The following is a 24,949-nucleotide window of genomic DNA, read 5'->3' on the forward strand; positions in this document are numbered from 1 at the left end:
TACCTGCGATGGCTCCGGCGGACGGAGGTGCTGCTCGTGCGAGGGGTTGCGGAGACGGCGGCGCGCCCACTGCATCGCGATGACGGGAGCTTCACGAGCCATATCGAGCTCGGCCGGCCGTTTGCGCCTGGTTTGCTCCTCTTGTTGCGTCCGGTCGGTGACCGCCGATGGCGGTGGAGGTTGTCCCCTCCCGCGTGGCTGCTGACACTGCCGCTCCTCGTTCCCGTCTACTTCCTCTCAGACCCGCCGGTCCCGCTTCGGACTCCATGGTGAGACGGCGATGGTGGCTCCAAGTCCGTGGTGGCGCATGTTGGTGGGCGGCAAGTGTGGCGGAGCACGGCGGATCGGTCGGGGTGGTGGGTGTGTGGCGGACGGGGGAAACCCCTGTCGGCTTGGCCGGCACCGACGCGGTGACGCCCGTGGGCGCCATCTTTCCTTCCTGAAGGGCGTCGGGTATCCCCCACCCATGCCTCTCCGCGTACCGGGGGAAACCCTAGGACCTGTCCGGGCAGCAGCGTCGTCATCGTCGCATTCCTTCCTGAAGGTGTTGCTTGGTATGCGGCGGTCCGAAGTGCTAGGAGTGCGGTGGAAATCTTCGGTGGGCGCAACGGCTGTGGATCATCATCGTTTCGTCGATCCGACTCTTTTGTCATTATTTTCTTTTTCTTTCTTCTCTATTTTTTTTGGGCGTGCTTGTGTTGTCTGCCCCAGCAATGAATTCTCAGATGTATCGGGTGGTTAATATCTATATAGCGGGGCGAAAGCCTATTTCGAGACAAGGTGCAGAGCGGGAGCTAGGGCCGTGGTGGCAAGACGATCAGGTTCTCCGAGGGGATACTCCGGCAGGTGCTCAAGGGTGGCTCATGCACGAGCAGGACTCCATGCAGGAGCCCATTGACGCTGAGCATGTAATGCAGGAGCACGTCGGCCGTAGCAGACAGCGAGCACAAAAAAAACACGAGCATGTCGATGGCGATGAAGGGGTTGGCCGCGGCGAGGCGCGCCACGGCATCGGTCGAGACGACTGTGTTGTTCAGCTTGTTGAGCATGGCGCGGGAGAAGGCCTGGCGCCGACAAGGGGTTGCCCACATCAACTGCACTGGTTTTCGTCTCCACGGAACATCACGTCGAGGCCTCATGTATGCGCACGGACACACTAACACGCACACAACACACACGCGCGAGCGCATGCACACAACATACGCACTCACAGCGGAAACCAAAGAAAATATCACATGTAAAACACACTAACATGTTCGCATGCACAACACAAATGAAAAGGAAAAAACACATATAGGAAAAATAAAACATACTAGCTTATGCACTAGCCATCAACATACTAGTTTATGCTTCTGAAAAAACATAGTAGCTTATGGGCGCACAGCCAGATTGCGTCCAAACATTGTAGCTTGTATAATTATTGAAGATTAAGCCTCGGCCTATTATCACAAAAAGAAGATGGCGCAGGTGTTTAGAGCACGAGGCTTACGATCACGGCGTCTCCTGTTTGAAGCCCCACCCTCGCATTATTCATTTTTCTCTTATATACTCAATGACAGGTGGGACCACCGCCGCCTTCGTCCTTCCCTTCTTGCTCCAGCACGCTGGTGCTCCACTGAAGCTACCGGCGCCGTTCCAGTGTGATGTTGTATGGGTGTCCACCTCTCTATAATCTATTTTACCTTAAACCTAAGCCCTACACTATAGGAGCTACTACATTGTTGCAAATGTCAAGACTGAAATGAAGATGTAGTCAACCCAGTGATGAGTTCAAGCTTAACCGCATGCACGAGGAGCCGACAAGAAGCAAGAACAATCTTGATGAAGGAAGAACCCTGGAGGAAGCTACAATTCATCAATAGAGATTTTTGTAGCAATTGACGCAGCTCTGAGAGTTGAACGAAACGACATATTTTCTTTTTGTTTGGCGTGCAAGACAAATGGAATTATCGCAACCCAGTTCATGAATATGAGAAAATTTTCAATGGTTGTGAGGATGCCCGAGAGTTATCAAGCAAGATTTGCTAAAACATATACAAGTTAATGATTTGAGTGTAGAATGGGTTGATCACCATCCCGACTTACTCTTATATTATTCGCTCTAGTTATGTGGGATGGTAAATCTAGACTGACTTACCTATAGTAGAGAGACGATGTTGTTAATCTCGAACTCTAAAATGGTACGATGTTTTTTTTTAGAAATGGAGGAGGACCCCTGGCCTCTGCATCTGAACGATGCATGCAGCCACTTTATTAATTGTTCACACAAGACATTACAAAGTAATATAACAGCAAGACTAAAGCCACCGTCTAGACAACATCTGTCGCTATTCCTATCCAAATGATGAAGGGATGCTGATAGTCTGGGCCTAATACCAAACAGACCTCGCAGCCAAACCTAACATCTAAGACCAGAGGTCCCATCCAGGACGCCTGCCGGGTATGGGGCACCCATCGGTCCGGCGCACTCCTCAACCAGGACGCCTGCCGGGTATGAGGCCGCCGCAACCACCTGCCACCAATCCATCTTCAGAGATGTACTGCTGCATCTACCTTGCACGGTCTAGCTGCCGTCGATGCCACCACAACGCCAGACAGCTTCCTCCTCTTGCGCGAGTCCATCTCCGCGCATCGGACGCCGAGTCTCCACCGCGCCATGCCGCCGAGACCCACCGTCGATGATACTGTTGATGCCACACCGCTCCACCTACATGCCATCTCGCGTCGACTCCGAGCTACCATCAACTCCACCACCCTAAGCAGTCCTTGGCCGACGCCTTCAGGAAGGAACACGACACCAAAGTGCCGTCATCGCCCAAACAGAGGAATAGAGGCTTTCGCCTGCGCTCATGGCAGAGGTGGGGGCGTAGGATCCACACCGAAGCCTCCAGAAAGGGAATCGGCGTCGAGGGCGTCGACTTTGGTGCGGCCGCCATGTCGGTCTGGAGTTTCCCCCGGATCCATGCCCACCCGCCAGATCCGTCTAGCCAGCACCGGGTAGGTATTGGAACTAGCACGAACCAGAGCAGATTGAGTCGGAGATGACGCTATCTGGATTCACAGCCGGCCGCCGCCTGCCAGATTCCCACCGCCGCGCACGTCAGAGCCGACTCCGAACAATGCCGGCCTCACGCACACACCTCTGGCCACCCCCAACCACGCCGGAGAGTGGGGACAACCTCGGCGCGCGCCCACCGCCGCTCAGGGCCGCCGGGACGGTGCCCGAGCCCACACCATCTGGAGGGGAACCGATCTGGGGTGGGGGCCCCAGATCCGCCGGCGCCAGCCGCCATGGCCGGCCCCACGCTGCCCCCGCAGCCGTGGAGGCACAACCACCGCAGGAATACGATCGGGCCGCCGCCCCATCACGCCCACTCCGCCTCTACACCGGGCGACCAGGTTCGCCATCACGTTTCGGGCAGAGGATCCCCTCGCGAGGAGAGGAGAAAGGTCTGCCGTCCGCCGGGCGAGCTTCGCTCGCCGGCCTCCTTCGACGGCGGCGGAGAATAGGGGGGGAGGGAGGGCCTGGAGGCGACGGCGGCTAGGGCGCCCGAGCCGCCCCCCTAGGCGACGCGAGCGCTAGGGCCTGGAGCGGTTCCTATTGATGGCAAATGGTACGATGTTTGGTCATTGTAAAAGGCACCCGTCACCAATAATGGTTATACGATGCGAATAAGCCAAGAATCGTTTCTGCAGGAACCATTCTTGGTGACCACCATGAGAGAATCAATGTTTGTTTTAGTATTGGCGAAAACCTGTCAGCCATGAAGGTTAGAATTTTTAGAAGACCAATCCTGGGAGGAACGCGAGGAGTGGAGACCGGGGAGTGACCCATGATGCGTGCGAGGCGTCCGAGCCCTAGCGGGCGGGGTGGCAGGTGGCCGCCGCGACCGGAGTGGCCTCCAACGCGGAGAGGGAAGAATTAGCCTAACCTAGAGGGACGAAGTGCTCATGAACTCTTGGAAATAACTTTCCAATCAATGCTTAGAGCATCTCCAATTGCAACCCTATTTTTGCGTATGAAATATAGTGGAGTAAAAAAATGGGCACGAGAACGCGTTCTTTTCTACGAGCAAGCGCTTGTCTCCAACAGCAGCCCTAAAATAGGGCACCCGGATTATCAAAATAAAAAAAATGACTAACATTTGAACTACTTCGACCATATTTCATATGTCAAACACAGTTTGACTGAAGTTTGAACATGCAGACTACAAACATAGTTCAAATACAACATGCCACTTCAAACTACCAACTCAAACTATGACAAGCAAACTACGATCACTACAGGTTGTCCCAGTCGATATCATCGGACCCCTCGTCGTCAGAATTCACGTTGAACACCCTGGGGGTTCCTGCATTCTTCTTCTTCTTGCCCTATTATGACGAAGGCCCTACCTCGGCGCTTCTCGGCCTCTGTCTTACAGAAGATCTCCAACTCGGCATGCACACACACTGCTGATGTTCCCTAGAAAACTCCGGCATGGCCTCCTCATAGCTCTCTCTGATGTTTTCCCACTCGTCGACAACAATGCGAGTAGTCGGCCTTCATCGGGCTCGACTCGATTGTCACTGAGGGTGAGATGAGATCCGCATCCGCCTCAGACTCAATCTCTAGGAAACTGAGCTTTAAGCGGGGGAGGCCGAGCCTCCACATGGTGGCGACATCGTAGGCACGGTTGAGAACATGTCGAGACAGTACCTCTGGTAGGCGTGTTGAAATTCCATGTCGTAGTTGCGGACGGCCGCCGACACACCCCATTGAATCCGGCATTGCGAGGAGGCAGCGGCGTTGGGGAAGCAAGTCGAGGCTCCGGAGAGGCGGCTGCGAGGAGAAACAGCTGCGGCGATGATGGATTTTGGCGGGAATGTTGCGGTAGGGGTGCAATTCATCGGTCCGGCGATGGCGGCGCGCCGGAATTATGCAGAAAAGCGGCGGCTACGGTGACGCACTTCAGCGGGAATGGGACGGCGGTGGTGCGATTCGTCGGTCCGGTGGCGATAGGGTTCGGCGGGGAATGGATCCGACGGCAACAGAGTGTGGCGGGCCAGATCTGCGGTAGGCGGAGGCGTGGTTGTGTAGCTGTGTGACTGGGTCTGCGGCTGGGCGTGGGCGTGGGTGTGGGCGTTTTGGTTTTGCGGCAGCACCGAACTGCCGTATATTTGCTGCATTTGGAGCTCTATTTTAGGGCTGCCCAAAAAATATGTTGCTCAAATCTAGGATTGGGCAGCTGTTGGAGGACGTTTTTTGACCTCCCGTGCCCTAAAAACGTCTCTTGCACACGCTGCTATTGGGGATGCTCTTAGATCGGCATGGGTTTACTGTAAGTTGAGGTGGAGATAGATTGGCTTGAATGATACGCACGTCAAGGACGATGCCGGTGGCGCTCTAGAAAACAAAAGCAAAACGAAAAACAAAAAGGAGTGGCAACTTGTCAACCGTGGTCATACATTCATGTATATAGAAAGGCAAATTTGCCGATCGCATGTACAAGTTGTACAATCACAACTAAGTATTATTGTAGTTCTTATATCTACACAATGCATGCACTCGGTTGGGTTTGTTAGGCTATGGAGATTACCTTGACTGTAAAATATAAGGCGTATTTGTTTTTAAAGTCAACCTCTTGTATGCTTAACTTATAGTACTATATAATACCGACTATACATTATTAAAATTCATCATGAGTTATATTTTATAAAAATATATTTACTGCGTTGAAGAAATAACAGAGGGCATTTGGTCTAGTGGTAGGATTCAATTCTCGCTCAATTCTCGGAATGCCCCCTTTTTTTCCCTTTGTGTAAACCACTTTTCATGCAGTACATTTGTTTTCTTTTTTTAACCATTTTGCCATGTCTAGTAGAATTTCTTTCATGTAGCTACCAATCTTCATAATCACGTCAACAAACGACCACACGATATTCATAATCACATCAACAATCAACCATACAGAATTAATTAATCAATCGGCGCGAGCAACCCAAAATGGCCAGCAATATTATTAATGTGTAATGCCAAAGCATATATAGTTTCTGAATCTAGCTGTTCAGTTCAGGTGTATACTATTAGAACTTCTAATAAAAGTTTACAGAGGCAACCTGGAAAAATAGTGTGAAAGCTACTACATCCAGACAGCATTAAAATTCTCCAGGAGACAATCTTCATGCCACTGGCCTTTCAAGTCACCAGGGCGTAGCAACCAGCAATGTACATCCCACCTTATATATCATCCAATGCTTCACCTTCACATTGTCCATCACCAGACCCCACCTTATTAGAGACAACATATATAACTAGTTAGTAACCAACACTTATTCTGTTGCGTAGTTATTTATTGACTTTGGAAAAGTTAATCGCTTCGGATTAGATTATGAGTAGATAAAAAGAATTACACCGAATACATGGCATTTATATGTGCCCAGATATTGACCAACTCATTTTGATACTGGGAAATGCATTTTGACCGACTCATCCACCTCACAACAATACCCATGGAAATGTTGTTCACAGGCTTACAATAGATGGATGAAAGCGGTATTTGTTAGAGAGCAAGATGGACAGAGAAAAAAAAGACAAATAAGTTACTAATAAAGTGCCAATCAGGTCTCTCATCGTATAATGTTCCAGTTGGTTCAAGCTCAGCGTTCCACTTCAATTATCTCTCTTCAATTTTCAACTGCTATGTATCGATCTACAGCTGTATTACATACACATAGTATCCCAACACAATTTATGCAAGATAAAAATATGAGCTGGAAATATGGCTCAAAGCAAATCATTTTATGGCCTTAAGAATTATAGCGATATCACAGGAGATTAAAGTGCCGATGAAAGAATGTAACTAGCACCGAGGTTCCAAATGTGACTGCCAATCGAGATACTCATTTCACATTTAAGTTGGCTCAAAAGGATGATCTACATGTACTAGTCATCAGTTTCCAACTGTTACCAAATCTGATGCTGAAAAGGTTTATACTTTATACTACAGCTATCCACATAAGAATGCCAACCAATGCATATGACTACTGTTTGTTGTTACAGAGTTGCATCCGGCAGCAAAAGAAAACAATAAATGGCATGCAATTACCTGTAGCATAGAAATTTTGGAAGGTATGATACATGGCGATATCCTTGACATACCTGATGACACTGTTGCAATTATCTATGTCATACCTGATGACACCTAGCTCACGCAGGGCGTTGATGAGGAAGCTGCATGCTGGAGATATCCTCCCGGGGAAGATGACCCAGAGCACCTTCTCCCTCAGCATGGCCTGGCACCTCAAGCTTTGCCTCGCTCTCGAGCAATGGCAAGGTTCACTTCCTGTTCTTCCTGAAGACGGGGTATAGGATCGCGGCGATGTATATGAGCATGCCAAGGAACCCAAATATTCCAGTGAATACTTGGGAAACGGTGGATAGCCCGCTGTGGAGGAGCAGCTAGACGATATCAGGAAGTAGATGTTGATGACCATGATGAAAGAGCTGATCCCCATGTTAGCATGGAAATCTGCATCGCAATAGAAATTAAACGCATTGTAGTGAGTAATTGGATCGCTGCAAGATCATTGTGCGTATCCAACTATGCAATGGACGACTTACGAATCTTGAATTTGTGTGCGGCCCCATCTTTGTTTTGCTGCGGGTGAATTTAAGGAGGGGTACTAGAGCAAAAGGAAGTTCAAATGACAGTATCATCTGCATATAACAGCGAGGAATTAATTAAAGGTAGACTTAGGAAGCATGAAATGTGACTTCCATGTGCACCAAAGTAAAGAATATCAGCAGCGTGATGGTAAGAACAGAGTTTCGGTGATTACCGAAGCAGTGATAATCAACTGCCCAGCTGCCGAGGAACCACCAATTAGTGACACAATCAGACTAGGCACAATTGCCAAGGACCTAGTTAGAAGGTTTCGTAACCAGAACACCATCCGAAGATCCAGAAACCCCTGGAGTACGAAAAAGAGCAAAGGTCAACCTCTATTAGATGACAATTCATACAACTGGAATATGATCTTTTTTCATTTATACAGGTAAAAGAAATGAAGAAAAAAGTAAGGCAATCTCAGTCATATTTTGCACGAAGCTTACTTCCATCTCTACACATTTTATCCACAATAAAAAAAGTAAGGCAATCTCAGTCATATTTTGCACGAAGCTTACTTCCATCTGTACACATTTTATCCACAATCTAGTTTAGCTTGATTAAGATTGCACTACCAATAGTAGATCCTCATTTTATTCACAATTTCAGTAAACAAGAAAATATGGAACAGCAATATCAGCATACATTCAGAACATAATGTTTTCTTCTAATGATTATTTTCAACATCCAACCTACATAAAGCTCAAAAAGATACTAAATGCCATTAACAATCACACGACATGTTTAGTTTGTTAACTCTGTGATTAACATTAGTGGTATATTTTGAGTCTTCATGCATTAGAACAAGATATGGTGTGCCAATAAAGTTTGCAGTTTGTAACATATGACTGACAATAAAGAATAGTAATAGAAGAGATGCAAACCCTGCATGACATATTGTCCTGCATAAGTTCCTGTAATTGTAGAAATCTGGCCAGATGCCAACAAGGCAATAGCGAACACCTTTGAGCTCCAATTCCCGAGGACATTCTACAACAACAGACAGAAGTCTTTTAAACGTCATTGACTGGAGCTGGACCATGAAGACACCACAAGATGTCCTTACAAACATCACATTGTTTTCCTCGTCAAACCCCACTAAACCCCACTGAACCTGCGTCGACGGACAATCATGACATGGAGTCGGCGCAAGAAAATATTGATCCACAGCTGACGGACAGTAATGGTGTGGATCCATGCAAGAGGACTTGCTGAACAAAATATACCAAAACACAGATGATATAAGTTCATACTATACCTTGATGAACCTGACATAGCTGTTGTTAGCTCTAAGTAAACACACATGTATGATCGATATCATTCATCTCGTCCATGAGAATAAATATAAGTTTCCTAAAAAAGCACAGAAGTTTATGGACTTGGTTGTTCAGCATGAATGTTTTGCAGACCTGTGCTGCTGTCTTATCATAGATGCTGCTGCAGGAACCTGGAATCAGACCAGGACCTGGCGAGGGAGGCGCTGAAGAACATGTGCTTGCAAGAGAGGCAGGGAAACACCAAGATGGAGGTGAGAGTGGTGGAAGCAAGCCAAGCAAAGTTAAGCTGACAGAGGACCAGATGGCGCGCAAGACATTATAGATGAACTCATCAGAAGCATCTTAATAGAAGAAATTAACTAACTCATCCACTCATACAGAGAAAACTAGTACTCTCAGATAACATAAGCTGGCAGCCAATCTCCCAACACAAACATCAGAACAAGTCTTGCTGTCAGCATCTTTTGCTTACATAGATACATACAAGGCTCAATACAGACATATGAAACTACATCAGCACCATCTTGATCATTCGCCTTCCAACTCCAGGTGTATGACCCAAGCAAGACCAAAGCAACTAGAGAGCGAGTTCATGTCTGCACAAATGTATTTAGTTAGAAACTTGAAGCTACCACAGTTGATGCAATGGGAATCTTTCCAATGTAGTTTAAGATTAACCGAGCAGAACCTGCTTATTCATGTCCCCCCCCCCCCCCCCCCCTGTTGCCACAAATAATTCCAGACCCATTTAATTGCAGTTTGGAAGCAATATACATAAACATTTGCAGATCATAACAAGTGAACCCTATCTTGTCTTGGAAACAGAACAAGATAAATAAGGAGTCTTCGTAAATAGATGACTAAGAGCTTTTAACTTACAGGCTATGCAACATTCTTGTGTAAGTGCAAGATTTGACTAAAGATGTACCATATGACGATGCAAGCGAAGCCATTTTCACTCCTAAGATGGAGCAACAAATATTAGCTTTCCAAACTAGTATGTATTTTTTTACTAACAAAGGAACTCCTAAGATGTAATTGTTAAATATATGTGCAAAATCAAAGCATGAATTGGCTACATATCCTAGCTAGTTTGACAAGGCAATCAAGCTCAATAGCACAATAACTAAGTCTATTCATAACCATATGAGGAGAACAAGAAAATTGTGCACCCAATGACAACAAAAAATAATATGATTAGGCTTACCAGTTGATCAAATAGTTGGTTCTGATAACAGCCTTGGGAAGCTAAAGTAGGGGATGGCACGTTTGCGATCAAAGAAATTTCCCATCTTTGTATAGATCTTGGTAATTTCATAAGTTTTGACATCCATTGAGTAGCAATCAACATTCTGAAACTCAATGCCAAGCGGAGCGCCCTGGAAGAACAAGAATCCCTCGGCTGCACCCACTGTGGAAATAGAATACTCCTGATACTGCCCAGGTAGCTGTACAATCTTCTCAAGCTTCCATTCATGCGAACTATCCTGTAGAGAGGTATGATGGAGAGCAAATGACCCATGTTGACCAACAAGACAAAACATCTCAATGGCTCCTTCCCTACCCACAACAACTGCATTCGGACGCCGACGAAGAAAGCCCGGGTAAGTATCTCTGAGCTTCAGATGGTAGCCGGTGAAAAAATTGACAACTGAAAACCTCAAAGTGCATGTGTCAAGTACCATCAAATTGTCACTCCAAAACCAACACTGTGTCCAGCAGAAGCAGCCGCGTACACAGTCAAAATAGGACATGTCGTCCAAACAAGGGAGGACAGGGGACTCAACCATACACCATTGCATAGTTGTGGACTGGATGACAAAAAGGACAAGCTTTTTCAGGTATCTTGCTATGCATATCACCTTGAAATGATTCTCCTCGCTCTCATCACTGGTATTTGGAGCAAGTACGGGCTCAAATTCCCAAAGGCGATCATGTGGCTGAGCGGCGAGGTCCTCAGGTATGGTTGGAAGCAACACGTATCTCCTGGACAGGGGGTCACAGATGGCGAGGTGAAAGTCGGCGGCGTTGCACCGCTCCCGTTTGGTCCAAGCGAGGCGGCGACCATCATCGAAGAAGTCAACGAGCTCCCTCCTGTCCATGAGGATGCTTACTTCGGAGCCTTTTCCGGAGTAGCTCCAGTTCTTGACGACGCGTGGTTGGAGGGAGATCCAATCGAGGAGGACGCGACCATCGCGGGCGTCACAAGGACGCCAACGGGGGCCTTCCTCCTCGGGCAGGATGTAGGATGAGGAAGAAACAATGGCCGGGACGAAGGTGAAATCCGCGGCGCACGGACCGAGGGCGGCGGCCAGTGGGGCGGAGGGGTGCGGCGCCTGGGCGGGCTGGAATCCGGCCGCGTCCATGAAGCCGAGAAGGGAAGGCCGATGCAGCACACGGAAGCGGCGGCGGAAGGCGCGCCCTTTGATGACGCGGCAGAAGGAGGTGCAGGTGGCGGAGGCGCATGCGAGCGTGTCTAGGGTGGGCAGGCGGAGGAAGATCTCCTCCAACAGCTCATCAGGGAGGGGGATGGAGGCCGTCATCGGCAGAGCCATGGCTACCCGGGTGGAGGAAGGGGATCTAGGGTTACGGTTGGGGATAAATCTTCTGCAGGGGAGCGACTAGTGAGTGGGATAGTGAGCTTTACAAAGCCATTTCTTTTTTAGAAAATTCCTTATTTGATCCTTTCTTACAAACCGCCTCCCAATTTGGCTCCAAGTAATATTTTCTTTCCTATTTAACACTAACGCTAAATTATGTTCCTTATATGACATTTTTGTCAATTTTACTCACTAACAATGTTAAGCGAGAAAAGAAAAGACAATTTTGCCCCTCGTGTTGAAAAAACAACAAAAGACTTTTTGGGACGAAATAAATAGAAACTAAAAAGAAAAGTATACAGGAGACATGTTAGCTTAGGTCTTGAAACTTGGTTTTCAGGAGAGATGGGTGAGTCTTATTATGCAATGTGTTTCCACTGTTGATTACAGGGTCTCGAATAATGATGAAGAAAGTGAAAGTTTCAATTACAAGAGGCTTAAGACAAGGAGATCCTCTACACGTACCCTTATCTTTTCTTATTTTGTACAAAGGATCTTACTGCTCTTTCGGCACATGCAGAGGATAATGGAAATATTTCTTCTGGCACTAGTAGAAAAAGAGGCTTCCATACGCCCCCATTAGTCCCCAAAACAATCGAACCGCGACAAAAGGGGCCTTTAGTCGCGGTTCGGGAGGAGACCCGCGACCAACTATCTGGGCCCAGCGCGCTCGGTCGACAGCTGGCGGACGGGAGGGGCTTTAGTCCCGGTTGGCCTGGCCAACCAGGACTAAAGGTCCCCGAAGGCCTTTAGTCGCGGTTGGCCAGGCCAACCGGGACTAAAGGCCCATCCAGCTGGCGGACGGGAGGGGCTTTAGTCCCGGTTGGCCTGGCCAACCGGGACTAATGGTCCCCGAAGGCCTTTAGTCGCGGTTGGCCAGGCCAACCGGGACTAAAGGCCCATCCCTATATATAGGACTCAGTTCACTTCACTTCACTCAGCTCACTTCACAATTTTCAGAAGGGGGTGGTGGGTTTGCTTTCGGTTCCTCCTATGCACACAAGGTGTTCGATGAAATGCCCGAGAGCCTGAAACAAACATGATATGAAGTGTCCGAGCCACACTTGAGCTTTCTCATTTATTTTTCCTCCGCGATCGCGGTTAGCAACTTGAACCTTTCATGTGTCATTGATAAAATATGCATGTGTGTAGTTCATTGTTTAATTTGTATTATTTCTAGCTAGTTAGTTTAACAAATGCATGATGGTTAATTATATACTTTATATAATAATAATGCAGATGAATCGGCAATGGATGTATGGTCCCCGACTCTCCGGCGAGTTCACTACGGGTTTGAAAGATTTCCTCGTAGTGGCAAATGCGAACAAGCAGCAAGGTTTTATTATCTGTCCATGTGCTGTCTGTAAGAATCAGAAGGGTTATTCCTCCTCAAGAGACGTTCACATGCACCTGCTTCGGCACGGTTTCATGCCAAGCTATAATTGTTGGACCAAGCATGGAGAAAGAGGGGTTAGAATGGAAGAAGATGAAGAAGGGGATGATATCGATGACAACTATCATGATCATTTCGGTGATACTTTCATGGAGGATGATGCTGAAGGTGGGGAAGGGTTAGGTGAAGGTGAAGAAGAGGCACATGATGAGCCCGCTGATGATCTTGGTCGGACCATTGCTGATGCACGGAGACGCTGCGAAACTGACAAGGATAGGGAGAATTTGGATCGCATGTTAGAGGATCACAAAAAGTCGTTGTATCCAGGATGCGATAATAGTCTGAAAAAGCTGGGCTGCACACTGGATTTGCTCAAATGGAAGGCACAGGAAGGTGTAGGTGACTCATCATTTGAAAATTTGCTGAAAATGTTGAAGAATATGTTTCCGAAGAATAACGAGTTGCTCGCCAGTACGTACGAAGCAAAGAAGGTTGTCTGCCCTCTAGGTTTAGAGGTTCTGAAGATACATGCATGCATTAACGACTACATCCTCTACCGCGGTGAATACGAGAATTTGAATGAATGCCCTGTATGCACTGCATTGCGTTATAAGATCAGAGGCGATGACCCTGGTGACGATGTTGAGGGCGAGAAACCCAGGAAGAGGGTTCCCGCCAAGGTGATGTGGTATGCTCCTATAATACCACGGTTGAAACGTCTGTTCATGAACAAAAAGCATGCCAAGTCGTTGCGATGGCACAAAGAGGACCGTAAGTCCGACGGGGAGTTGAGACACCCCGCTGATGGAACGCAATGGAGAAAGATCGACAGAGTGTTCAAAGATTTTGCAGCTGACGCAAGGAACATAAGATTTGGTCTAAGTACTGATGGCATGAATCCTTTTGGCGAGCAGAGCTCCAGCCATAGCACCTGGCCCGTGACTCTATGCATCTACAACCTTCCTCCTTGGTTGTGCATGAAGCGGAAGTTCATTATGATGCCAGTGCTCATCCAAGGTCCAAAGCAACCCGGGAACGACATCGATGTGTACCTAAGGCCATTAGTTGATGAACTTTTACAGTTGTGGGCCAGACCTGGTGTACGTGTCTGGGATGAGCAGAAAGGAGAGGAATTTGACCTACGACCGTTGCTTTTTGTAACCATCAACGATTGGCCTGCTCTCAGTAACCTTTTGGGACAGACAAATAAGGGATACAATGCATGCACGCACTGCTTACATGAGACTGAAAGTGTACGTTTGGTTAATTGTAAGAAGAACGTGTACCTGGGTCATCGTCGATTTCTTCCCCGAAATCATAACGTAAGAAAGAAAGGCAAGCATTTCAACGGCAAGGCAGATCACCGGCCGAAGCCTGCGGAACGTACTGGTGCTGAGATATTTGATATGGTCAAGGATTTGAAAGTCATCTTTGGAAAGGGTCCTGGCGGACAATCAGTTCCGAGGGGAGTTCATGGGCACGCACCCATGTGGAAGAAGAAATCTATATTTTGGGAGCTAGAATATTGGAAAGTCCTAGATGTCCGCTCTGCAATCGACGTGATGCATGTTACGAAGAATATTTGCGTGAACCTGCTAAGCTTCTTGGGCGTGTATGGGAAGACAAATGATACAAAGGAAGCACGGCAGGACCAGCAACTTTTGAAAGACCCAGATGAACGGCATCCGGAATGGTTTCAAGGTCGTGCCAGCTACGCTCTTACCAAAGAAGAGAAGGTCATTTTTTTTGAATGCCTGAGCAGTATGAAGGTCCTGTCTGGCTTCTCGTCGAATATAAAGGGAATAATAAACATGGCGGAGAAAAAGTTCCAAAACCTGAAGTCTCACGACTGCCACGTGATTATGACGCAATTGCTTCCGATTGCTTTGAGGGGGCTCCTACCGGAAAATGTTCGAGTAGCCATTGTGAAGCTATGTGCATTCCTCAATGCAATGTCTCAGAAGGTAATCAATCCAGAAGATCTACCACGGTTACAGAACGATGTGGTCCAATGCCTTGTCAGTTTCGAGTTGGTGTTCCCACCATCCTTCTTCGATATTATGACGCACCTCCTGCTCCACCTAGTCGAAGAGATTTCCATTCTCGGTCCTGTATTTCTACACAATATGTTCCCCTTTGAGAGGTTCATGGGAGTATTAAAGAAATATGTTCGTAACCGTGCTAGGCCAGAAGGAAGCATCGTCAAGGGCTATGGAAATGAGGAGGTAATTGAGTTCTGTATTGACTATGTTCCTGACCTTAAGCCGATTGGTATTCCTCAATCGCCGCACGAGGGGAGACTAAGTGGAAAAGGCAAGATCGGAAGGAAATCCACGATATGTATGGACGGTCATTCTATGATTGAAGCACACCACACAGTTCTGCAAAATTCCAGCTTTGTGGCTCCGTACTTCGAGCAACACAAGAATATTTTACGCTCGGACAACCCGGGGAAGCCTGAATCCTGGATTAGAAAGGCCCACATGGAGACTTTCGGCAGTTGGTTGCGAAAACATTTAATGAATGACAATGATGTTGGAGATCAGCTGTACATGTTGGCCAAGAAACCATCTTCGACTATAACGATTTTCCAAGGGTACGAGATAAATGGGAATACATTTTACACCATCGCCCAAGATAAAAAGAGCACCAACCAAAACAGTGGTGTCCGCTTTGATGCAGCAACCGAGAATGGGCGAAAGGTCACATATTATGGTTACATAGAGGAGATATGGGAACTTGACTATGGACCCTCCTTTAAGGTCCCTTTGTTCCGGTGCAAATGGTTCAAGCTAACAGGAGGTGGGGTAAAGGTGGACGAGCAATACGGAATGACAATGGTGGATTTCAACAATCTTGGTTACCTTGACGAACCATTCGTCCTTGCCAAAGATGTCACTCAGGTTTTTTATTTGAAGGACATGAGTAGCAAACCGAGGAAACGGAAAGATAAGAAAACGATCAGTACATCATGCGATGATCCAAAGCGCCACATTGTTCTTTCAGGGAAAAGAAACATCGTGGGAGTGGAGGACAAGACAGACATGTCAGAAGATTATAATATGTTTGGTGAAATTCCGCCCTTCAAAGTCAACACTGACCCAAGCATTAAGTTAAATGATGAGAATGCTCCATGGATACGGCACAATCGTAAGCAAGCAGGGACACAAGGGAAGACTTGGTGTGTAATAATTTATTGTACCAAACTTTGTATTTGGTCGATGAACTAAATGATGTATCAAACCTTTTGTCAAACCTTCAAGGGATCGATGAACTGAATTTTTTGATATATTATTTGTATTTTTAAGATTTTAAAATGAATTAGTTTTATTTTTCTGATTTTTTGATATATAATTGTATTTTTAAGATTTTAAAATGAATTAGTTTTATTTTTCTGATTTTTTTGATATATTATTTGTATTTTTAAGATTTTAAAATGAATTATTTTTATTTTTCTGATTTTTTGATATATAATTGTATTTTTAAGATTTTAAAATGAATTAGTTTTATTTTTCTGATTTTTTGATATATTATTTGTATTTTTAAGATTTTAAAATGAATTAGTTTTATTTTTCCGATATTTTTGATATATTAATTGTATTTTTCAGATTTTAAAATGAATTAGTTTTATTTTTCTGATTTTTTTGATATATTAATTGTATTTTTAAGATTTTAAAATGAATTCGTTTTATTTTTCTGATTTTTTTGATATATAATTGTATTTTTAAGATTTTAAAATGAATTAGTTTTATTTTTCTGATTTTTTTGATATATTATTTGTATTTTCAAGATTTTAAAATGAATTAGTTTTATTTTTCTGATTTTTTTGATATATAATTGTATTTTTAAGATTTTAAAATGAATTAGTTTTATTTTTTGATTTTTTTGATATATAATTGTATTTTTAAGATTTTAAAATGAATTAGTTTTATTTTATATGAAAAAGGACCTTTAGTCCCGGTTCGGGAGGCGGACCGCGACTAAAGGGCCTTTAGTCGTGGTTGTTGTCCCCAACCGCGACTAAAGGCTCTTTCTGCGCGGGAACGAAAGCGGCGGCAAAACCCTTTAGTCCCGGTTGGGGAGGCGGACCGCGACTAAAGGTACCCTTTAGTCGCGGCTGGTGTGGCCAACCGCGACTAAAGGGTACCTTTAGTCGCGGTCCGCCTCCCCAACCGGGACTAAAGGTATGTCTATATATACTGCACTTAGCAGTTTCCGCCACTTCCCATTCTCCTCTCTCGACGCCGAAGCCCTGCCCCGACGCCGAAGCCCTGCCCCGACGCCGAAGCCCTGCCCCGACGCCGACGCCGACGCCGACGCCGAAGCCCTGCCCCGACGCCGACGCCGACGCCGAAGCCCTGCCCCGACGCCGACGCCGACGCCGAAGCCCTGCGTGCCGCCGCCCCCGTCCCCAGTGAGCGCCGCCGCCGCCCGTGCCCTGCCCTTAGCGCTCCGCCGCCGCCGCAGCGTGCCCCTGCCCTTGCCCGCCGCCCGCCGCCCGACGCCTTGCCGCCCGCCGCCCGCCGCCCGCCGCCCGCTGCCCCTGCCTGCCGTCCTCCGCGCGACTCCCGCCGCCGGAAAAGGAAGAAGAAGAAAGAAAAAGGAAGAAGAAGAAAGAAAAAGGAAGAAGAAGAAGAAAAAAGGAAGAAGAAAACAAAAGAAAAACAGAAGAAAAACAAGAAAAAGGAAGAAAAAAGGAAAAAGAAAGAAAAAAAGAAAACAAAAGAAAAAGGAAGAAGAAAGAAAAAAGAAAACAAAAGAAAACAGAAGAAAAACAAACAGAAGAAAAAAAAGAAGAAAAAAGGAAAAAGGAAGAAGAAGAAAGAAAAAGGAAGAAGAAGAAGAAAAAAAGGAAGAAGAAAACAAAAGAAAAATAGAAGAAAAACAAGAAAAAGGAAGAAAAAAGGAAAAAGGAAGAAAAAAAAGAAAACAAAAGAAAAAGGAAGAAGAAAGAAAAAAGAAAACAAAAGAAATCAGAAGAAAAAAGGAAAAAGGAAAAAAGGAAGAAAAAAATAGAAGAAAAACAAAAGAAAACAGAAGAAAAAGGAAGAAGAAAAAAAGAAGAAAGAAAAAGGAAGAAGAAAAAAATGAAAACCAAAAGAAAGAAGAAAGAAAAAGGAAGAAGAAAAAAAGAAGAAGAAAGGAAAAAGAAAGGAAGAAGAAGAAAGAAAGAAGAAAGAAAAAGGAAGAAGAAGAAAGAAACCAAATGAAAAAAGAAGAAAAGAAAGAAGAAAGAAAGAAGAAAGAAAAAGGAAGAAAAAAAAGGAAGAAGAAAAAAAAAGAAAACAAAACAAAAGAAACCAAATGAAAACCAAAAAGAAAGAAGAAAGAAAACCAAATGAAAACCAAGAGAAAGAAGAAAAAAAAAGGAAGAAGAAAAAAAGAAAGAAGAATGAAAGAAGAAAAAGGAAGAAGAAAAAAAGGAAGAAGAAAAAAAGAAAGAAGAAAGAAAGAAGAAAAAAAGGAAGAAGAAAAAAAGAAAGAAGAAAGAAAGAAGAAAGAAAAAGGAAGAAGAAAAAAAGAAGAAAGAAAAAGGAAGAAGAAAAAAATGAAAACCAAATGAAAACCAAAAGAAAGAAGAAAGAAAAAGGAAGAAGAAAAAAAGAAGAAGAAAGGAAGAAGAAAGGAAGAAGAAGAAAGAAAGAAGAAAGAAAAAGGAAGAAGAAGAAAGAAAGAAGAAAGAGGAAGAAGAAGAAAAAAAGAAGAAAAAAGGAAGAAGAAAGAAACCAAATGAAAACCAAAAAGAACAACAAAGAAAACAAAACAAAATACTTGGCAGTGCTCAATAATCTTATTTTTTAATTCCTCCTCCTCTATGTCCCCTTAATCTTATTTTTTAATTCCTTTATACTTAAAGAATTTTTACTACATGCAGGAGTGACATATGGCGGACGATAGAGCCGAGCCGCTTAGGGATCCGGAGGCTGAACGTTATTTAATGGGCATCATCAACAACGAGATTCCTTATGTGCCGGGCTCAGAATATGAGCAAGAAGAGGATGTAGTCTCTTCTTTTCTGAACCTTGACGGTGGAACAGAGATTGTCGATGATCAAGAAGGTGAAGGAACGGACATTGTCGACGGAGGTCAACCGTCAACAAACGACGATCTCGAATTGCAAGTAGCAACCACCTCCGGCGAGGTATATATATACATTGAGCCTCTCGTGATACAAACTTACTGAAATGTGAATACATATGTATTAACGCGCGCGACTCTCTTTCTTTTTTTAGCCCTCCGGATCGAGTACGACAAAGCGTGGCAAATCCAAGGCGATGAAAACAGGAGAAACATATGCCATTGAGTTTGTCAGTGAAACCGGCAAGCCCCTACAGCACACCTCAAAGTTTATCAACCAATGCGGAGTCGTTGTTAGAGACAACGTCCCGATCACCGTCCAGGAATGGAAGGAGCCAAAGAAGGCACGTCTTGGTTTCAGTTTTGTCGACAAGAGAACGAAAAAGGATTGCTGGAGAAAGCTTATGGAACATTTCATTCTACCTCCGGAATACAACAAAGTCGATGAATTTGGTAACGAGGTTCCGGGTGGACGTCAGAGGAGGAGGCTAGTTAAAGAGTTCGCTCTTCAGAAGATGGGCGAAGCATTCCGGAACTTCAAGAAAAATTTAACCCGTGACTATGTCAACAAGGGCAAGACTCCGGATTTCAATGGACAACATGAGAAACTGAAAGATGATTGGCCAGAATTTGTGAGGCAAAAGCAATCAGAGCATTTCAAGGAAATATCGAAAAAAATAAGGATAATGCGAGTAAGAAAAAGTTCCATCATATTATGGGGCCAGGAGGATACCGCCTTTCGGAGCCTAGGTGGCAGAAGATGGAGGAGGACCTGAGGGTGCGAGGAATCCCTCTAGGTACAGAGGGATGGGACCCAAGGGCCAAAAGCTGGTGGTACGGGCATGGGGGATCGCTAGACCCGGAGACAGGGGTGTGTGTTCACCGGCAGAGACAGTTTGCTCCCACCCAAGCCCTTATTGACGCAATGACCCAAGCTCAAGAGGGCTTGATCAAGTTCAACAGAGAGAAAGACGCACTGACAACAGCCCTCGGGAATGATGAACACGGAGGACGTGTACGAGGCAAAGGCAAAGTTCCGTGGAAAGTAGGGTTTTCCCAGGACAATGACCCGTACTGTTACAGAAGCCGTAAGAGAAAGACGGACCGGGATGCAGATCTTATGACGAAGTTTGCATCGGAACTCCATGAGTTGAAGCAGACTGTGCATGAACTAGTAAAAGAAAAATCGGCTGCAGGGCCGCATGAAGATCATGAAGCGGATCGCGGAAGCCAGCAGCGGAGAAGCAGCGTGGCTTCCACGGATGCCCCGCCTGGTGCTAGTGCACCGATGATCGAGATTCGTGCACCGGAGCCTCACTACCCCGTGGATGATGTAAAGGAGATGAAAGAATGTGATCTGCATTATCCCGTGGGGAACGTTTCCACGATGGTAGCTAGCGGCAGTGCTTTACCCTGTACACCTGGAGCACTCCACCACAACAACCCCATTGCATATGGCTATGCTCGTGTCACGGTGGAAGACATAGTCCAAGGGTTTGAGGACCTGGAGATTGACAAACCTACACCCGAAGGGGAGAGAAGACTTGGAGATGTCAAGCGCCAGTTCATTCTATGGAAAAAGAAGTACATAGTGTTTCCAGGCGAGGCGCCAAGGCTAGCAAGTCCACCCCCCTCTGATGGTGGTGGTGGTGGTGGCGGTGGTGGCGGTGGTGGTGGTCGTGGTGGTTCACCTACACCTCCTTCACGCCATTCGACGCCGTCCCCCGATCCACAACCTCCGGCGGGTACGACGCCCCCCAATCCTCCTCCGGCGGGTACGACGCCCCCCAATCCACCTCCGGCGAAGAAGCAGAAGCAGGCGGACAGCAAGGAAACCCGCTCCTGGACTATTAACCCGGACCCTTATGTACCTAAGACCACAAGGGTACCGGAGCCATCATTGAAGCCTCTCCTCCCAAGGCCTTGGGAACTTAGTGAAGCTGAAACCAAATTGGCCGCGTCTGCTGATTATGAGAAATGGAAGGCGGATATGAAGGCGATAAAAGAGCCTGAGCCCAAGCAAGTATTCACTGAGAAGCAAAAGAAGTGGGCTAAGGATTTTTTGACGACACCGTCCCAAGCCGAGCTGAATATGCCTGACGACTATGGACATGAACTTCGTAGGCAAGCAAAAATATTAAAGGAGGAGAAAGAAGAAAGTAAAAAAGCGGGAAACAAGTTGACCAGCTCGGGATGCAGAAGAAACAATCGATCCCCCCGCTCATAGTGAAAGCCGGTCCGGAAGAGGACCCCGAGATCATAGCAGCTGCGGCAGCACTTGGATTGACTGTAGCGAGTGCCATGAAACAAGCGTCCGAGATGGGTTTGACTCTTCGTGCCTTCTTAGGCCTTGAGGATGCGCCAGTATGTGAGATAGCATTACAATATGTGCGGAATGAGCCTCTCATCGAGCCTGCGCGGGAAAAGAGTCTACCACCACAAATGAGAAATCTGCTACGTTGGTACAAGCAATTCATAACATGGGCCGACAAAGAATATGTTTATGCGGATGTTACAGATGAGCATCACACCAAACGGTACTCTGTACAAGTTCATATGAGTGAATTGTTCCAGCTGTTCAATCTGCGCGACCTCGACAAATCTATGCTGAGTTGCTACGTTCTGTAAGTGATTTATTTCTACCTCATCTCGTTCTTCATTGCCTGCACTATATATATATGGTCCTAACTATATTGTTGCGTACGCTATTATGCAGATTGAAGATTTGGGAATGCAAAATAAGAAACATCCATGATGTTGGGTTCATTGACCCACATATCGTTAATGGACATGTGTTACAACATCACCCCGAAGACGTGGAGAAAGACTTGTACAAGTTTCTTAGAAAGCATCAACTCAAAAGTCATATTCTATTTCCTTACCATTTTGGGTGAGTGTTTCTCTCTTGTGCCCATTCTCTTTTGTTTACTCCATGCATGGTATGTCTAATCGATGAGTTATGCATGACTGTGCATGTAACGTGTCCGCAGGTTCCACTGGATTCTGCTAAATATTGAACTTCACACCTCCAGAGTTCTAATCATGGACTCTATGGATTCGGATCCAAAGCGTTGGGCCGACATCAGAAAAATGCTGCAAAAGTAATTATTTTCAATCATTTGAGCTCTATATCGATCGGTCTCTTTCGTTCATTTCCTAATATCAAGTAACTAATAACTCCCTTGTTCATTTAATTTTCTTTGCCCTGTAGGGTTTGGAGACGGTTCTCAGAAGAAATTATCGGTGAATTCAAACATGAGCTAGATTTCAGAAGGTTAGTTAATGTGGATAAGCAGCCACCGGGGACCAATCTATGTAGATACTATGTTTGTGAGAACATCCGGAGACACACCTCTGAGCGGAAGGCATCGGATAGCGTGCGGAACGCGACGGATAACTTGCGGAGGAGGCTTAGTCCAGAAGCTCGCTTCCGACCAATTCAAGAAGAATTAGCAGGATTTTTCATGAGGGAAGTCATCAATCCTAAAGGAGAACACTATACCGAGGACGAAGAAATTTATATGCATACCCGAGATTGAAACTTGTTCGAAGTTGTATATGGTCATCCATCCTAATTGTGTATGGAAACTTGTTCGAAGTTGTATATGGTCACCCGAGATTGAATATATATTATATATTCCTCTTGAATTCTTCTTGTTTGAAATTTCATATGCATGTATATAGTAGCGTAGAATATGTGTACTGAAACTTCATCAAAATTAAAATAAAACACAAAATAAAATATAAAAGAAATAAAACACTACAAATTAAAAAGAAACCAGGTTTAGGGGGCTAAAACCCTAAACCTGCGGAGGAGGCCTTTAGTCCCGGTTAGCCACAAGAACCGGGACTAAAGGTCCTCCGCCCCGACCACTGGCGCCCACGTGGACGGGCCTTTAGTCCCGGTCAGCCACGCGAACCGGGACTAAAGCCTTTAGTCGCGGTCCGTAAGAGGCGCGACTAAGGGGGGGGGGTCTTTAGTCGCGCATATTTAGTCCCGGTTGCACAGCCGGGACTAAAGGCTGTTGCGAACCGGGACTAAAGGGCTTTTTTCTACCAGTGTGGTATTAAAGTTTGTAGAGAGGCTCCCCCTATTATTAATCTTCTTTTTACCGATGACTCGTGGATCCTCATGAAAGCGAACCTTCGCAATGAGGAGGCTCTGAAATCATTTTCGGTTTTGTATTGTGTCGCCTCGGGATAAATGGTGAGCGTTGAAAAGTCTAGCACATTTTTTGTCCAAATACGGGGCTGCACACCTGAGAACAAATTTGCTCAATTTTGAATATCTTGATAGAGGCTCTCAGAGACAAGTATTTTGGTCTACCAGCCAATATGGGTTTGGATAAGTCTGATTGTTTTCAGTATTTGATCGATTGTATTGTCATGAAAATCAGCAGGTGGAAGGAAAAAATTATCATAGGAGGAAAGGAAGTTCTCCTCAAGTATATTGTTCAAGCCATCCCTACCTATGCGATATTTACTCTAAGGAGGAAAGGAAGTTCTCTTACTTTTTTTAAGGAGTAACTGACACGATCTCGCAATTTTGGTGGGGTGGTGACAACAACCAGAGGAGGACGCATTGGATGGCTTGGTGGAAAATGTGTGTCCGAAAAAACAAAGGTGGTATGTTTTCGTGATATTCGTTGTTTTAATTTGGCGATGCTGGCTAAGCAGGCTAGGCATCTTCTTGAGAACCCGAATTCTTTATGTGCTAGGGTCTTGAGGGCTAAATATTTTTCTGATGGAGATTTATTGAATGCAAAGCTTAAGAAGGGATCTAAATATTTTTATGGTGGGCGTTATGGAGAATGGTTATATTTTGCGTGTTGGAAATGGACATTCTATTAGTATTTGGGAAGATGTTGTGACTCCTAATTGTGCTACAAGAAAAGTCACCACCCGACAAGGGGATCATTTGCTGTTTAAGGTGTCGGATTTCATTGATCCCTCGTCTAACAACTGGGATGAAGACCTTGTTATTCAGACTTTGTGGCCCATTGATGCACAGTATGACATCACAACTTTTGTTGCCTGGACCTTCACCAAGAATGGTTTTTATTTTCTAGCCGATCCACCTATTTCCTCGACTGGGTTACCTTTTTTTTGCGAGTCATTGAGTGGGATCCCTAACATGGAAGGAAATCCCGTCATACTAACGGAATGGGTCGAACCAACTTTTATCCCATTTGGCGTAATATTTGGAAATTATCATGTCCGGCAAAGGTTAAAAAAATTATTTGGCGGACATTGCATGGCACTCTCCCGTGTCGTGTTACCCTTGCCAATAGAGACATGAAGGTCTCACATTTTGTCCATCTTGTTCCCTGGTCTAGAAGATAGAAGCATTTGTTGTTTCAGTGCCAGAAAGCTAAGGAGGTTTGGAGAAGACTAGGATTGGACGAAATAATTTGTAGAGCTTCTGAGGTTGATCATGCTGAGAACTACTTGGTATTTTTTTTCATGAATGACATGACCAAGGAGGAAAATGTGAAAATAATTTGTAAATCAAGACACAACTTTGGTAGTGATGTAGAGAAGGCAAGCATTACGTTTTGTTGTAATACATGGTTAATACTGTAAAACTTCAAGTTCTCATCTTTGGTGTGATATCAATTTTGGAATGTCTCTCATTGCTCAATTTTTGACATGTCATGCAGCTGTCTATCAATAAATCTGAAGTGTGGCCTAACTTTTGAGGTTCTAAGACAACCTAACTAACATTAGCATCATTTAGACCAAGTAAATAGGTATTGATATATTAAAAAAAATCCTGGCTGTTTTTTTCTCTATTTTCGTTATTATACATTTCGGCATTTGGTCTTTTGGTGTATCTCAAAGTTTTACCTTTTTAAAAGTGATTTTTTATGTCTTGTTGTCGAGATATATTCTCCAGTGATAATTATATCTTGTATGTAGAGGTAGGGTTCTTATTCAACTCCAAGCAATGGG

The 24,949-nt window shown here is 45.3% G+C and overlaps 1 protein-coding gene and 1 pseudogene across 1 annotated transcript; both read right to left on the reverse strand.

Moving 5' to 3' along the window:
- Positions 1-7,318: 7,318 nt before the first annotated feature.
- On the reverse strand, positions 7,319-8,924 carry LOC109760209 (metal transporter Nramp3-like; annotated as a pseudogene).
- A 318-nt stretch (positions 8,925-9,242) lies between these two features.
- LOC109760360 (uncharacterized) lies at positions 9,243-11,527 on the reverse strand. Its single transcript, XM_020319195.3, has 2 exons — positions 10,134-11,527; positions 9,243-9,522 (listed from the first exon to the last, which is right to left on the reverse strand). Exon 1 carries the CDS (start codon positions 11,479-11,481, stop codon positions 10,141-10,143), a length of 1,341 nt encoding a protein of 446 aa, XP_020174784.1. The 5' UTR covers positions 11,482-11,527; the 3' UTR covers positions 9,243-9,522; positions 10,134-10,140.
- Positions 11,528-24,949: the final 13,422 nt, after the last annotated feature.

Source organism: Aegilops tauschii, chromosome 7, assembly GCF_002575655.3.
Source record: "Aegilops tauschii subsp. strangulata cultivar AL8/78 chromosome 7, Aet v6.0, whole genome shotgun sequence".
Taxonomy (NCBI): domain Eukaryota; kingdom Viridiplantae; phylum Streptophyta; class Magnoliopsida; order Poales; family Poaceae; genus Aegilops; species Aegilops tauschii.

Bases quoted from the DNA above. Each gene is read 5' to 3' on its own strand.
- LOC109760360 (XM_020319195.3), bottom strand. From the start codon at position 11,481: ATGGCTCTGCCGATGACGGCCTCCATCCCCCTCCCTGATGAGCTGTTG.